We start from the raw sequence: 15,288 nt of genomic DNA, 5'->3' as shown, positions 1-15,288 counted from the left end.
GGTTCAGAATGTTTGTGCGATCCAAATCTGTGAATCCTAGATGATATTCATGTGGATTTAAAGTCAATTTCCAATAAAGATTTGCTCAGAATTTTTTAGCTTCAAGAAAGACATTGATGCAAGCGTTTGAAAAGTTCCATGACACATGTTGAGGAGTGATAGTTAAAATTCATTAATTCCAGTTAGAGTTTTTCCAGCCTGCAAATAGTTTATTTTTCATTCAGTGCCTCCGAAAATCCTGCAGGCTGAAAGACAATCAGGCTGAGGAAGGTTCAAGCGTATCACTTTCCTCTCAGTTCGGAGGGGGGGGGGGGGGGGGGGGGGCTGTATTAAGCATAAAGACATCGGATCTGTCGCCTGCCAGTGACAGAGTTTAACTGGACAGAGAGATGGACGAGTGAGGAAATAACTGTGAGGGAAAGTCTGTGGGCTCATAAAAGAAATGCTTATATTTAATATAGTGCAGGGTCTGATCACAGACTTTTAATGTTATCAATTAAAATGTGTCAGAAACCAAAATGAAAAGAATCTAACAGAGTAAGAAAAAGCAAACAAACTTAATCCGACAGAGAACCAGAAACACTTACTGAGCGGGGAATGCAGTTTCTCCCTCTCTCGGTGCCAGTTGACGGGCTGCAGACACTTGGGGGGTGGAGGTGTTTGTTCTAGCGATTATCTAATCTGATGGTCTGACCTCTGCTCCGCCTGAAGGAACTCCGGCACAGGTTTCGGGTCGCTCAAACAGACGACCACAGACCCGCAGAAACTTAAAGGGTAATGTAAGTGGCAGGAGTGGAATGGTTTTTGCAGACACACACACACCAACTGTACATACTGTATATAACTTTCTTCATGGTTCACACTTGAAGCAGTCAAATGTCGGGTCCATTTTTTTTTTTTTTTAGATCTGGGCATCAACTTTGGCGATTTAGCTGTAGTGTATCTATTATTTCCTCTGCTCTTATAGGATGGCTGACAAGCAATGTTGCAGCCGACAGATCACAGTAAGCTAGCTTATCACAAGCTCACACACACACACATTTTTACACTTGTGAGGACACTTATTGGCCTACTGCATTCCCAGCCCCCTTATCCTGACCCTACCTTAATTCCTTTAAACAGCTGTGAGGACTGTACAAATCGTCCATACAATAATGGAGCCAAGCTAACGCACATACACATGAAGGACTTTGCTTAACATTAACGCACGGACACATGATCACAGCATTTCAGAGTATTAATGCCTCCGTGCACATTTTTCTCATACTTTTCCTTTATATTTCTTTAATGTCAGTTAAGCCACTTTTTAAGCAAAAAAACCACAAGGTGCAGATTTATCCAACTGATGAAAGTCCACGTAAAACTACTCTAAAAAGTCAGCAACATCTTCCACCTCTTGTGTCATCAAAATCTCATCGTACGCTATTGTAGAAGCTATTGTAGTTTTTATTATTGCATGAAGTGGCAGCTGTTTTAAAGCTTCGCCTGACTACATGTGGTTATATGTGACCCCATTAGCAGTGTGGTGAAGAGAAAATTCACCTTTTGTTTGGCCTGAAGCCTGTGTGTGTGTGTGTGTGTGTGTGTGTGTGTGTGTGTGTGTGTCTATGTGTGTGTGTGTGTCTATGTGTGTGCGCGATGTAAAAAGCAGGATGTAGCTGATCTGCTGACCTACATGTTGCCAGATAAGGATCAGAGTGGAAGAAGACAAATACCACACACCCCCTAATGAGACTGTGTGTGTGTGTGTGTGTGTGTATGTGTGTTGTTTCGTTTAATTCATTTGCTCTGTAACATGAAGAAAACCTTATTACAAGTCCATCTGATGATATTCTGCACAGTTCAGTTGACAAATGCTCTGAATTGGGGTAAACCAAACAAATACTATCAGCATGTCTCACACAGTTACAGCATATCTATGATATTATATTGTGTGTTGTTGAAAATAACATTTGTTTCAGTCCGTGTTTGCCAACCATCACATGTACCTTGGTCAAGTCAAGTCAACTGGCTATTTATTGTCATTTTAACCGTAGAGACTGTGTGTGGGGTTCGCAGTGAAATTAAACACTGTTCCACCAGGACCATGGTGCTACACAAAACACACAACCTCATAGTTAAACTAAACAAAAGTTAAACACAAAAGACAAATAAGACAAAAGAGAATAATGCATGACGTCTGAAGTGTCTACTGCACTTTAGTTCTCAGCAGCAGTAAAAGTTCCTATGGATTCTAGTGAGTTCGTGTGGCGTTTTAAAATTAGTAGAACGAACACAACACATGGAGAAAACAAGTGGTGTCACTTAAGCTGGTGCTACCACGAGACTCAATCCACTCTCTGCTCTGCTCGGCTCTTCTGTCCTCTGCTACGCTCCCCCACGCTCTGCACAGCCACGTTGCATCTGCATCTGCATTAATTAAGCAAAAACACACGAAACTCTCTGATGGATTCTTTGATCATTTACGAACATTCAGCTATTCAAACTGATCACATTGAACTGGAACAATTTAAATAGCTCAACAACTAATATTACAAGTCAACAAAACATACACGTGAACATCGTGAAAATCCTTTCGATTGGGGTCAAGATATTTGAGCCAAAGTGGAAACTGTGGCCCTTATGATGGTGCTAGCAAGATACTGGCATTAATTTATCCCTTGGAGACCATGATGATCTGTGAAAACTTGAGGGTTTTCAGTTAAAGTGGTGGACAGACAGACAGGAAAGTGGGAGGTTATTGAGGGACCAATAGTGTGTAATAATTATTGGTCCCTCAATAACCTCCCACTTTCCTGGTGAGTTGTTGTGCAGCCACAGCAGCACCATAAGAAATTTAACAGCGGGAGTAGAAATATAGAAACCAATAAAATGATGACAGACTGTTTTAAACCCTTCATCTGATTGGTTGATGCCACATGACAACAGGTGATGACATGGTTCTGCTAACTTCCAATCACTGATAGAGCTGAACCCGTTCACCTCCACTTCTTTTGTCCTAGTGAGCCACTGATTTGTTTGTTTATACGTCGACCTCTGACCTATGTGCTCCTTCGCTCCTCCTCCTCTTCATCACCTCCCCTTTGTCTGGCTCCTTCACCTCTCCACCCTTGTTTTATTTCCCATAAACATTTCTGAAGACATTCTCTCTCTCTCTCCTCTCTCCAGCCTGCTTCCCCACCTCTCCTGCTTCTGCAAATCAGTTTCCTGTCACAGGAAGCAGCCTGATGGCGGAGGCCAGAAACAGGATGTCCTGGAGAGGAGAAGACGAGTTCTGTCTTCCTCGACGAGCAGATGATTTGCTTTATTTTACTGTGGAGACAAACAAATAGTTGAATATTTAATATTTAGAGTTAAATTTACGTTGAACTTCACTCAAATCATTAAATTGAATTCAGTGCACAGTGCTTATATCTATTTTTAGTAGTAGTAATCTCTGTGATAAAAGTCCAATGTGATCTTACTTTAATTACAAATTTTCATGTCAACAAGGACAAGAAATCACTTTATATTTCTCTTATCCAGATGTCTGCGAGCGTTGTCACGTCCCAAACTACGCCTCTCATCATACGGCTGCAGAAGTGACAAAAAGCCAAATGAGAAGTTAAACATTTGTAGTATAAATTCAGTTCAGACATCAACACTGTATATGCAATTTGGTACAATAAAAGAAAAAAGAGGTGAAGAATAAAACTGCAGCTTCAATGTTAAAATATGCGCTGACCAAAAAAACAACTTTTTAAACGGCAGTTAAAACCAGAAAATGATCAACATCTCCAGACATATCCACCATTTGTGCTGATTATTTCAGGGAATGTTGACAACCATCTTCTTGTTAACTGGTTCTTGATACAACAATCCTTCTAGCGTCAGACGCCACAGGCTGAGTAAAGAAAATAAATAAGAGAACTAACTACTGCTGCTTCCTGGTGTCCCCAAGAAAAGACACCTGTGTGTTACCTGTGGGGTTTGAACTTCCAGCAACAAATTGCACCAATGCTTATTAATTCCTGATTTTCCTTTTAAAAAGGCGTCAATACAAAAGTAGATATTGGCTCACATTTCTCATTTCTGTTATCAAATTGAAAAACAGAAAATCTGTTGGCTACAACATTCCAGGAGGCCGTTTCCTCACAGAGTTTCTGCTCATCAGTGTAGATGCAGCAGCTCAGCCTCACTTCCCAGTTTATTAGCTACACACAAACTCTGACAGTGATCTCGTTGGCGTCTTCCTTCCTCGACTTTCAACATCCTCATCCGCATCTAATTTCTGATCTGTTTTGTGTTTCCACTCATTCATGAAAATCTGGCAACTTTGTTTTTCCTACAGAAGAAGCTGATGTTTGCCACATTTCCGGCTTATTGGGAAATTAATGACAATAACAACTGAATGCACATCCAAACAACAACAACAACAACAACAAAATCTGTGTCTGCAGAAATAAATGCTCAGAAAGAATTGCACATAAATCATGTGGCCATGTGCATGCTGTATTTTCTTTTCATATTCAATAAAGGCAACACACTAAACTCTAAACAGAGGAAACACCAGAGTCATAACATTTGCGTGTGTGTGTGTTTTACTGTTTAGGGCCTGTATGTGTGCAGGGTTAATTATTTCTTCCTGTGATTGTGAATATTTCTCCATCTCAGCCGGACCGGTTGACCTCCCCAGGACACACAAATGTGCAGTCATACACACACACACACACTAAACATTACAGCAAGCATAAACATCTACAGTATAGATGTGTGAGTCAGTATCTTTATTTGTGAAGGACTGTGTGTGTATAAATGTGTGTATGAGGGTTGAATAGCAGGAACCAAGATTCTGGTATTTCCCTGGAATTGCTGCCAAAGTCTGCAGGGAATAAAAACCTCAGACAGACAGTCCCAAGAAGCCATTCTTGCAGTAAAACTGCTCAAACGACAGCTGCAGTTGAGTATCCACACAGTTGAAACTCCACCACAAACAACATCCCAGTCGCTCCTCTGCATTTATCGGGTCACTTCTTCATTCAGCTCAATGTCTTTGTCCCTGGCTCTTCCCATGCTCCCACCCCATTGGTTAATTACTGCTTCACGTTTCTTTAGCTGGTCTCTGCAGCCCCACCACAGGTCCACTCTAGACACAGACAGCACACTCATAGCCTCTCTGGATACTGTCTGTCCCCCGTCTTTCAGGCCTGTTTTTCCCTCACCTCCTACACTGTGGCTCACTGATCTGATCCGTGAGCAGTGGGCCATAGAGCTGCTGCTCCAGTCCAACACTCCAGAGGCTCTTTGTATTTTTTCACAGCGTTACCAAAGACAAAACCGAGTTCTCCCAGGACACCACTGACACCAGGAAGATGTTCTCCACCTTCAAATGGCTCCTCCACCTCCCTCATCCATCTCCCTCGCACTGAAGACTTTGCCAGCTTCTTCACTAACATGGTGGAAGCCATCATCTCCCAGTTGGTGAGACATTGGTAACATTTTGAATAACTTATTCATAGGTCTTCAAATTAATCATCTTTAGCTGCAGCTGCTTATCTACAGATTTCTAATGACAAAAATATTAGTATGTGATTACTGTTTGAATTAACTGTCAGTTTGACACTGAAGTAAGAACATGAACAACCTCTGCAATTACAACAGAGTTTAAAACTCAGCAATGAATTTAATCACAACTGCTGTTTGTCATCACGAAACAAAATCCTAAACTGGATCATCTGTCTGAATCCACAGAGATTCTCTGTTTAAATTTAATCAGACCAGCTCTCATTAAATGTCACACAATGCCGTGAGAGGACTAACCCCATCCAGGGTTAAACTCAGCCATGCTCTGACACTGAGTTTTAATCCGTATTGGAAATGGAGCAACAGTGGGGCGTCCGTGTTTGGGAACAAAGATCTCAGCTGTCTCGTTCCCAGTCTTTGTTGCAACACTGTGTGGACTTCACAGTGTTTTAATCAAAAACCTGAGGAAGAACATTTTAAGCTCAACGCACTGTTAAGTGTGTGACCCTGCGTGTGTTCTGATTACAGGCCATCAGGGGCTGGAGCTGAGAATTTGCCAATGATGCACCTGAGTACAAGACTCCGGATGCTATATAAGATCAATGAGCCTTTAATCTTCTGGTTTGTCAAGTCAGTGGTTCTAAAGCCTGGTCCTCAAGGACCCGTCTTCTGCCTGTTGTCCAACTAACCCTGCACTACCCACTGCTGATTACCTGGACCGGGTGTGTTCAGCCAATCTGATCACACCTGATCCAGGTATGTGGGTAGTGCAGGGTTAGTGGAAGTTAGTTAAGTGATGATTTCACACAGACACATTATAAACATGGATGACAAAAAACACACCTAATTTACACCTTTGCTTTCCCTATGAAGTCAGATGTGATCATGTTGTAATTGGCTTGAAGGTCATGCAGTTCAAACATATCACAACTTTCAATTAGTTCCACTGTGAAACTAGCTGGAAGCTGTTTTAAGACAATGACGATTTCTTCTAAATTTGTTTTCCTCTGTGGGAAACCATGACATGCACGCAGCATCTAGAGAAGAGCAGTTTTAACTAGAATCATGTTCAGACGGCTTTAGCAGCCAGACTCATGTCTTCATATTCACATTTAATCCAATAAGAGCACGGGAATTTAAAATGAGACAAAATATTTAATGATGTGTAAAAGTAGGCCCCCTAGTGACGCACATCCCACATCGCAGGTGTCGGGAGATTAAAAAAATAAAGTGTACTGTTACACATGTTAATATATCACACGTGTGTCTGGTGGCCACATGTTGTGATTGCTCCCTCAATGAAGACCACATCCCCTCCTCTCTGTTGAAATCCCCACTGCTGCTGAAGCTGTGCACTTCCTGTCTGAGTTTAAGACCGTGAACAAGTGGTCTGCAGCTGCCTCTTAACACACAAACCCACACTCTTACCCACTCTTAAGGTGCTTTGATTTAAAATTTTAACCCTGCACACGATGCCAGTAATTGGGAGGAAATCCTCTTTGGTTTTGAATGATTAAACACGCAGTGTGTTTTTCTCTATCTTCTTCTTCTGTGATACACAGCATCTCCACCCCAATGCTGCAGGTTGCATCTTCTTTTTTGTTTCGTTGTTTTTGAGCAGGTACAGAAATGCAGGAATATTGTGGTTGAGCTGCAGTTAGCATGGGTGAGTTTGTCGGCATCGCCACACGATTTGACACGCACTTGAACATCCTTGTTATCTGCCAGCGTCAGTCTGCAGATGTCTGCTGAGGCCTCATTATCACAGCTGTTAGTGTGTCGCTACAGCAGGTGAATTAATGAATTTTTTTACAACTAGTGAAAGAATGTGTCCTGTTGAAAGTGTGACTTCTCTTGCTTTCAAGAAATTGGTTATGTTTTTGTTATTGAGGCTCTTGTGTGTGTCTTGTGTGTAAAATTTCACCTGGAACATCATTTTTTTTTTTCCTTTCGGCTCATCCTGTGAGTTCAGGGTCTCCACAGCGGATCATTGTCCACGTTGATTTGGCAGTTTTTAAGCTGGATGTCCTTCCTGACACAACCCTCCCCAATTTCTACTGGGCTTGGATCAGCACTGCACAGCTGGGGATTAGAATGGGCTGTTAGGGGTTCAGTGTCTTGTCCAGAGACACTTCGACATATAGCTGGGAAGGGGGATCGAACCACTGACCCTGTGGTCCGTAGACGACTCCCTTGCCAAGTGAGTGTAAGTTTGCGCCGCAGGTTATTCCCCAAACAAAAACTAGGCCAGTCTAAGTGGTGATCTGTGGTTTACAGACATATTAATATAAAGTTTCTCCATAATATAAATGAAGCGAGAGCTTGTTCTATTCAAGTTGGGGGTAGTTTCAGGTTGTTCATCATTGTTGCATCTTTTTGTGGTTGTGTATCTCTTTCTGCTCATTTTTGTGTCTTTCACCTTCGCTATGTTTTGTGCTTTTGGTTTACTCTGTGGATGGTAGTTTGAGTACACAGTAATCACATTAGGTGCAGATGCAGTATTGGTCATATCAGCTGCGCTTCTGTTGGGCTGACGCCTGTTGTCGCTAGATTTTCAGAGGAACTACTGTCACCTTGTGGTGAAATCTGGAGCTGTCCTTCAAACCACAGCTCCAGCACACAGGTCCGTGACCAGTGGCTTTTTTTCCTTTTTGTGATTCCTCTGATTACATTAATCACTGAATCAACTGATGCTGCATGCTGATACACAGCATAATTTGATCTAGTAGTGGGAGCAGTAATGAAACTTATGTGGAAGTTCAAATTCTGCTTATTACTAAATTGTTTTTACAGTAAGTAAAAAAATCTGATTCTATTCATTGAATAACACTCAATAGCAACACAACAGTGAAGAGAAATCACATACTACTGAACAACTGAATGAGGTGACTAAACAGGCAGATTCTTCACTGAAATTCATAACTTGCATTTTAATTATAATGTATGAAATACGTTAAACATGTTTGTGGTCATAAGGAAAAACACAATTTATAGGATAATTTTATTAAAAAACTGTACACAAATTGATGCAAAAAATGTATTTTAATCTCATCGTTTATAACACTAAAACAGACTATTTTCAACTAATAATAAAAAATCATCAGAATTAACATCAACATCAGCTTCTCTATGAAACCTCCTGCTGTGCGTTTACAGATTATTATTACTCGAAGATCAAATCAGGCACAATTAAAAAAAAAACAAAAAAAACCCATTTTATTACAAAACCTCTAAATAACTGTTGGCAGGAGCTACAAATTTTAATTTAGGTTAATATTAAAGTAATTCTGTTGTTTGGATAAACTTTGACAGCAAAAAATGTTGTTCCATCTGAAAACATCATAGTTTTCATGGAACATGATGTTTTTTAATAAACCCCTTTGTCTTTATTCCTTTCAGTTTATTTTAAACCTATTTTCAGATGCCTGAGCTGTTGTTTTTATTTTAGTAAACTAGATAAGTTGTTTACTGTTAGCTCAGACTATGGAAACATAAAAATAATAATAATAAAACAATTTATGCATAAGAATACACGAATGACATGCTGCTGGTCAAGCTTTAGCTTCTTGTATATAGAGTATGAATCATTAAAAAAACAATTATGAAACCAATCAGGAAAAAAAATCCTTTTTGTTCTAAACAGATTCTCTGCTTTGGAAAAGAAAACTAGACTGAGTTAAAATTGTTGTCTGCTAATCCACCTTTACAATTTTTGCAAAATTTCAGCTAGTTATTGTAATTTCACATCCTAATTTAGCTGCAGCAGGTAAAGTGAAGCAGTTCCTGCGCTGTGGCTCAGGTGGATCTAAAACAAAAGGGAAAACCTTCAGATTAATGTAAATCAATAATAATAAAAAATGTGCTGTTTAGTCTCTTTGACCACATTTCCTGTATATATTTCTATTTGTTTTCACTATTTTTTCTTTCTCTACCTGAACTGCAAATTTGCAGCCTAGAATTGAATTCATCAAATGTCCTCATTTTTCATCACTTTTGTTCATTTGTGAATAAAACCAGTGAGGTTTAGCAGTGTCACTCTGTACAGCTTCAGCCTTTGTCACTTCTGTGTGCATAACCAACCAACCTCCAACCTCCTGAGTGTCTTGGTTTTAGGTGGAGTGGAGGGAGACAGACACTTTTAGGCAGCCCAGCTCTTTGCCCTGACTGCCCAAGACCCCCTGAACCTGGTAGTTTCCATCAGTGAGCCAGTAGGGGAGATCCATATAGGGCAGATGGAAGTCTGACTGAGGGAGAGAGTACGAACCCTGAGGAGAGACAAGGGAAGACGGGTCAAACTGCACTGAGACAAACAGGAAACCTGGAACGTTTCACGTGCATTAACAAAAGCCTGTGCAAACACTTTTAATGATTATTTTAGCTTTAACTTACTGGTGCGACTGGTAAAGTGCAAATTATAAAGCACAAAGGCGCCAACGACAGCCTTCATGGTTATTAGGCGTCATTTGAATGACCATAATTAGTCCAATTTAGGCTGTGAAAACAGTTGCACAGTGTCATCTGGGGATTTGTAATGTCTGACATGATGCGTCATAGTGAAGTCATCGGGATTGGAAATGTTGAGCACATGCAAAGCTCACCTACTGGGCAACTCTATGCTTTGATAATTTTCTACGTGCCCATGGGTCTCCAGTGTGACACACACAAAATCTGAGAAAAATCCACCAACTCCTTTTTTTTGCAGGAATATCTGTTTGAACGGGCGACTCAAAGTTCTCTTCCCTGGTGAAAGGAGCAGCGGCTCCTTCGCATTCAAGGCTACAGAGATGTAGCATTTTGCAGTATGCTACAATTTGTTGTTGAGAGATTTTTTTCCAGAACTGCAAGAATGTATAAGCTGAATGGTGTTTCAGCTGGAAAATGAAAAAAAAAAACATATTTAGAAGAGCTCTGAGACCCACATAAGGGTCTTAAAAAGGGGTAGATTGTGGGATCTACAAATTTAGGATGGTGTTTGTCTAAACCTGGATGTGACATGAACCCTACTACAAAACTGAGCATTTTTCTTTAAATGCCAATGAAACCAACGGAGTAAAACTGATGAGGAACTAATATTCTCCCAACGTCACATCCACTATCAGCCACTTTCTCGTTGAACCGTCTTCCATGAAACACGTACATGAATCCTGCTCAACACATGTGGCATTAAAAACAGATTTTTCCGACTCACAGCTTTGAAGGGGCAGCGGCAGGGCAGTCCGTAGCTGTGCAGCGGTTCAGGACAGTCCTGACCAGGTGGGATCAGCTGGTTCAGAATATCACAGAAATCCTTGTAGTGACAACTGCCTATGTCTTCGAAACAGGGAATCTTCACCCAGGTACCTAACACCTCCTTCTCTAGAGTTACGTTCAGCTGAAGAGGAGACAAGAAAAAAGATACAGTGTGAGAGTTTTGACAAGAAAAACATGACCAAGACATTTTAGGGTGAAACTAATTCTACATTTGTTTACAGCTGACTTCACTGATTGATTACCTGAGCTAAAATATGAACTAGTTAAAGCAAACAGAACAATCTCTCTCTGGCCAATAGGCCAAAGGGTCAATACCATCTGCTCTTGGGGGTCAAAGCTCAACTTGGATTTTTTTGTACACGACATTACCGCGGACATTACTCAGTCTCCATTTACATTTACATACATAAGGGTTTCAGAATATTAGGAACGCCTCTGAATACAATGCAATCCAGTACCAAAAAAACCTTAAACTCGACCTCAATAATAAATACTGAATCTTATCAAAACTCTGTTATGAGATCATAAATACAGATGTAATGACTGGATCGTTGCACAGGACAGCACTGAATTGTGCAGGTATATCTGAAAAAGTTCCCAGAAAGAGAAGAACTCATTTAGTTTTGATGGTTTTGTGACACTGAACAGTCGCTTCAAAGCTCAGAGGATCTATTAGGTCAATTTGAAGAAGGTTTTATAGTTCTGTTTTTGTACTTGCACATGTGATTAGAGACCCTTTGAAAACATCTTGAAAGCTTTATACAATGTGAGATAGTGGAAATTAAAACTTATTGATTGACGCTAAAAAAAAAAGAAAGAATGGACAGAATAGTTAGCTGGTTTCATTCATCACCAGAAAAACAAAAACAAACACAAACACTACTACCTGACGTCTACAATTCAGACACTGTGTATTTCCCAATTCTCTAGTTTAGGTATCTAATTCTAATTCTCTAATTTAGCTCTTCAGCTTCTGGCTTTATCACTTTATTAAAACCAATAAATGAAGGTTCAAAGGTTAAAATGAAATATTTTATAAAATGTGTAGAATTATGGGCAGCTCTGTGTGAAGTCCAGAGTCTTATCTGCTCAAATGACTGGATCAGCTGCTGATCCATAAAGGCCTGTTACTGCTTCATGAAACAATCAAGGACTCGAAGCACCACGTACGAATAATAAATGAATTTGGAGCATTAGTGCATTTCTGGCAACAGATCTGCCTGCAGCAATGATAGACTGTAATGGGCTGAGACTGAGAAGTTTGAGGTTTTGGAGGAGTGCGCTCACAGTCAGAGGAGAGATCAGCGCCACAGATGTGGATCCAGAGGCCGAGGCCGTCAGGTCTCCTGGGAGGTTTATAGGGTCTGGGGACAGTGCCAGAGTCTTCAGCACAGCTGGGTCAGTAGGCTGTCCACAGTTCTTCCAGTCAAACCCTAAAATCTGTCCACAACACACAGTGTTAACGCACAGAATCCGTCTGTTTATTATGCAACAATATGTGCCAACTCATGTGCATGTTTTTCTCACTTTCCAGACGGGTTTAATTTCGTTTTCATTCATGAAAATCAACCTGCCCCGACATGTTTTTAAAAACAGACACCCGATTTCCACACACCACTACTTGCCAAAGCATGCATCTGCAAGATAAATTTCATGTTGGACAGAAATCAGTGATTCCTGACAAGTACAAATACTACACGCGTGTACAAAGAGCAGTGTCACAGGAAGAATCCACCAGACAGCCAATTATATCCAGAATCTTTCTCTGGCCTCGCTATTTAGTAAAAGATTGTGTTTGGTTAAGTTGGACAAGTTATTTATTAGTTAAAAATGCTGTTGTTGAAGGTGTGTTTCCTACCTGTGTTTTAGTGACTCCCCTCCGTCTGAAGGAGGTGCTGTGAACCTGGGTTATAACTGCAGCTACGACCAAACTCACTGCAACCGTTAAAACTCCGGATCTTTCCATCGCGTTTCCCCTGAAGGCACCGACACAAACAGGAAAGAAAATGATAATGAGATCGATATTGACGACGACAACAACAAACTGTTAAAATGATCGCTGAAGAGGAACATCAGAGGACAGGCTGCATCCGCACCTTATATTTCTGCTCCTCTTCTTCCGTGTTTACGCCGTAACGTGACCGCTGGGTCACATGACCAAAGCAGGGGCTTTTATTTTGTGAGGCCTGTTTCCGGAAAACGTGGCCAGATTTTCAATTCGAGATGCAAGATTCAAATGACTTTATCGATCCCATAGGGAAATTGTGTTGCCTCGTTGCAGCTGCTCTCCACGTGACAAGTAGAAAAGAAAGGAAAAAAATTCCACCAAACCAAGACAGTAAACAAGTACATGTACAAACTACTGATCAATAATAATACTATGTGTCCATTTGGACCATTTAGTCCCTCTCCTTTTTACAGAAGGGGGGATACAATCTTTATTGAAAGACAGAAAAGGATTTAGGATACAGAATATGTTATGTTAGTTTTTTCCTGTCACATTGGCACATTGGAAATTTTAAAAACAATATTCAAAATAGAGCAGAGAAAATATAAAAGCAATTATTTTAAATGAGTTTTGCTTTTTTGTGTGTTATTGTTGGCTGTAATAATGATGTGTCTAACTGTCAAATCATTATTTAGTGTTTCGCACCAGAATTTTATTTTTGAAATGACATTTATAGTAAGTAGAATGTCGAACGCTCGATGAGTAACGTGCACAAAAGCAATCATTTCAGCAGTGCGATTCCCATCCACCGTCACGTGTTCATCGCTAACTGCTACACTGCTAACCGCTGAATTTGCTGCACTTCATGCACGAACTCATTCACAGTTCACACATTCACAGTTCTGCAAACCAGGTGATTGAAAGCGTATGGGTTTGTCCAACCAATCAACGTGCGACCACGCGTATATGACGTCTTCGCGTAAATTGACGTTGATGCGTCCCAACAAGTAGGAAGTAAGTTGACAAAGCTGTTGAGCTTTGTTGTTGAGCATAATTTTATTTTTAAAGCACTTAGCAAATGTGCATCTGGACCCTTTTTGTAAAACAATTTATACAAACCTAACGTGCCACATATATTTAGTATTAGGTTGGCAGAGAGAAATTTTATTATCGGTCAGGTAGCTGATGATACCACACTGTTTTTGAAAGACTCATCCCAGATTCCTGTTGCCTTAGATTTAATTGAATTGTTCTCTAAAGCCTCTGGATTATGGTTGAATACAAATAAATGGAAATTATTGGCCATTAAAAATTGTGCCACTACTCCGATTTGCAATATTCCTGTTACAGATCAAGTAACCTATTTAGAAATTCTTATAACTAAAGACTGCAATATCAGATGTGCCTCCAAATTGTTTCCAATTATAGATAAAACTCAAAATAAGATGAGTGCATGGCTCCAGAGAGATTCGTCACTGAAGGGCAGAAAAATCTCTCCAGACTTACGTGTGCAGCACTCTCTTTATTTATAGATGGCTCTACTTTGAAAAGGATTGACAGAATACTGGTTGTTGGGAGGAGGATAATTAATTATATTAGGAAATCTGTATTAATGAACAAACGAGAGTGTGGTGGTATGAATTCACTTGATTTTACAACTTTGAACAATACATTCAAAATCAACTGGCTAATAAGCTTCCTACGTGATCATCATGTATGAAACTTGTTATTAATAAAGATTGTTACTAAACAACAAAAACAACAAAAAAGACTGTGTCTGGTGAGTCCACAATAAACATGCATTGGTGGATGATAAGAATTCTATGTGAAGTAATCAAACAGCGTAACAGCGGCCTGTGCTGACAGCTATGGTCAATATCGCTCACATGTCGGTGAGTTCTTGCCACAGCGTGATGGAAAGAAGTTAATCTGGATACCACCGTGGGATTTTCCAGCTCTCACGTCGACTTTGTCAGCTTTTCTTAGTCTCAGTAGCAGTTACTGTGGTTGTGCGTAAGGAAATATGTAAGTATTAGTCTTGTTAGACGTGTTTTCATTGTTAATTAAAGATAATTGATTACCGCTGGATGCCGGTTAAAAAAAATAAATAAATAAAATGGGGCGTCAGTGCTCATGTAAAGTTTGAAATATGCTGTCGCACCATCTCCAGGTGACAGTAGGTGGTAAATGGGCTGCACTTATAGCTGTAATATAGAAAAACAGCTTGCACACGTCCTGTAATTGTATATAAACCCCGACAGATGTCGCTAAATGAACAACGACTGCACAAAACCACCACAGAGCAGCCAAACACACTCTAATGTATTTACCTTCACATGCATCACCCTGAGGGATACATGGGATGGGGATTATTGTCACGTCTAATTGGTAAATAAATAGGGACAGTTTAACTGTGAAATGGATGTAAAGCCACATAATATGAATAATAATAATGATCATGGTGATGCGTTTTACAATATGAAAATAAAATAAAGGGAGAATTAAAACAGTGATTTAGACAAAGGCATAAAAGCCGAAATAATTACAGGAATATTCCTTAGGTTTTAACTTGAACTTGAATGCAACGC

At 40.1% G+C, this 15,288-nt stretch overlaps 1 protein-coding gene across 3 annotated transcripts; it reads right to left on the bottom strand.

Moving 5' to 3' along the window:
* Positions 1 to 8,489: 8,489 nt before the first annotated feature.
* On the bottom strand, positions 8,490 to 12,958 carry gm2a (ganglioside GM2 activator). Of its 3 annotated transcripts, XM_067519222.1 has the most exons (6): positions 12,849 to 12,958; positions 12,611 to 12,728; positions 12,040 to 12,192; positions 10,691 to 10,873; positions 9,587 to 9,767; positions 8,490 to 9,307 (listed from the first exon to the last, which is right to left on the bottom strand). In XM_067519222.1, the coding sequence occupies exons 2-5, from the start codon at positions 12,716 to 12,718 to the stop codon at positions 9,612 to 9,614; spliced, it is 600 nt and encodes a 199-aa protein (XP_067375323.1). In that variant the 5' UTR covers positions 12,719 to 12,728; positions 12,849 to 12,958; the 3' UTR covers positions 8,490 to 9,307; positions 9,587 to 9,611. The 3 variants fall into 3 exon arrangements, with proteins under 3 accessions (XP_067375323.1, XP_067375321.1, XP_067375322.1); XM_067519220.1 differs by having other exon boundaries at positions 8,490 to 9,767; XM_067519221.1 differs by lacking the exon at positions 12,849 to 12,958 and having other exon boundaries at positions 8,490 to 9,767; positions 12,611 to 12,842.
* Between the last annotated feature and the right edge of the window lie 2,330 nt (positions 12,959 to 15,288).

This window comes from Channa argus, chromosome 10 (genome assembly GCF_033026475.1).
Source record: "Channa argus isolate prfri chromosome 10, Channa argus male v1.0, whole genome shotgun sequence".
Classification (NCBI taxonomy): domain Eukaryota; kingdom Metazoa; phylum Chordata; class Actinopteri; order Anabantiformes; family Channidae; genus Channa; species Channa argus.
This window is presented reverse-complemented; position numbering and strand designations above follow the sequence as displayed.

Bases quoted from the DNA above. Each gene is read 5' to 3' on its own strand.
- gm2a (XM_067519220.1), bottom strand. From the start codon at position 12,718: ATGGAAAGATCCGGAGTTTTAACGGTTGCAGTGAGTTTGGTCGTAGCT. The intron at 12,193-12,610 runs GTAGGAAACACA...TGTTGTGGACAG, and splicing joins GGGGAGTCACTAAAACACAG to ATTTTAGGGTTTGACTGGAA. The intron at 10,874-12,039 runs GTGAGCGCACTC...TCTCCTCTTCAG, and splicing joins CGCTGATCTCTCCTCTGACT to CTGAACGTAACTCTAGAGAA.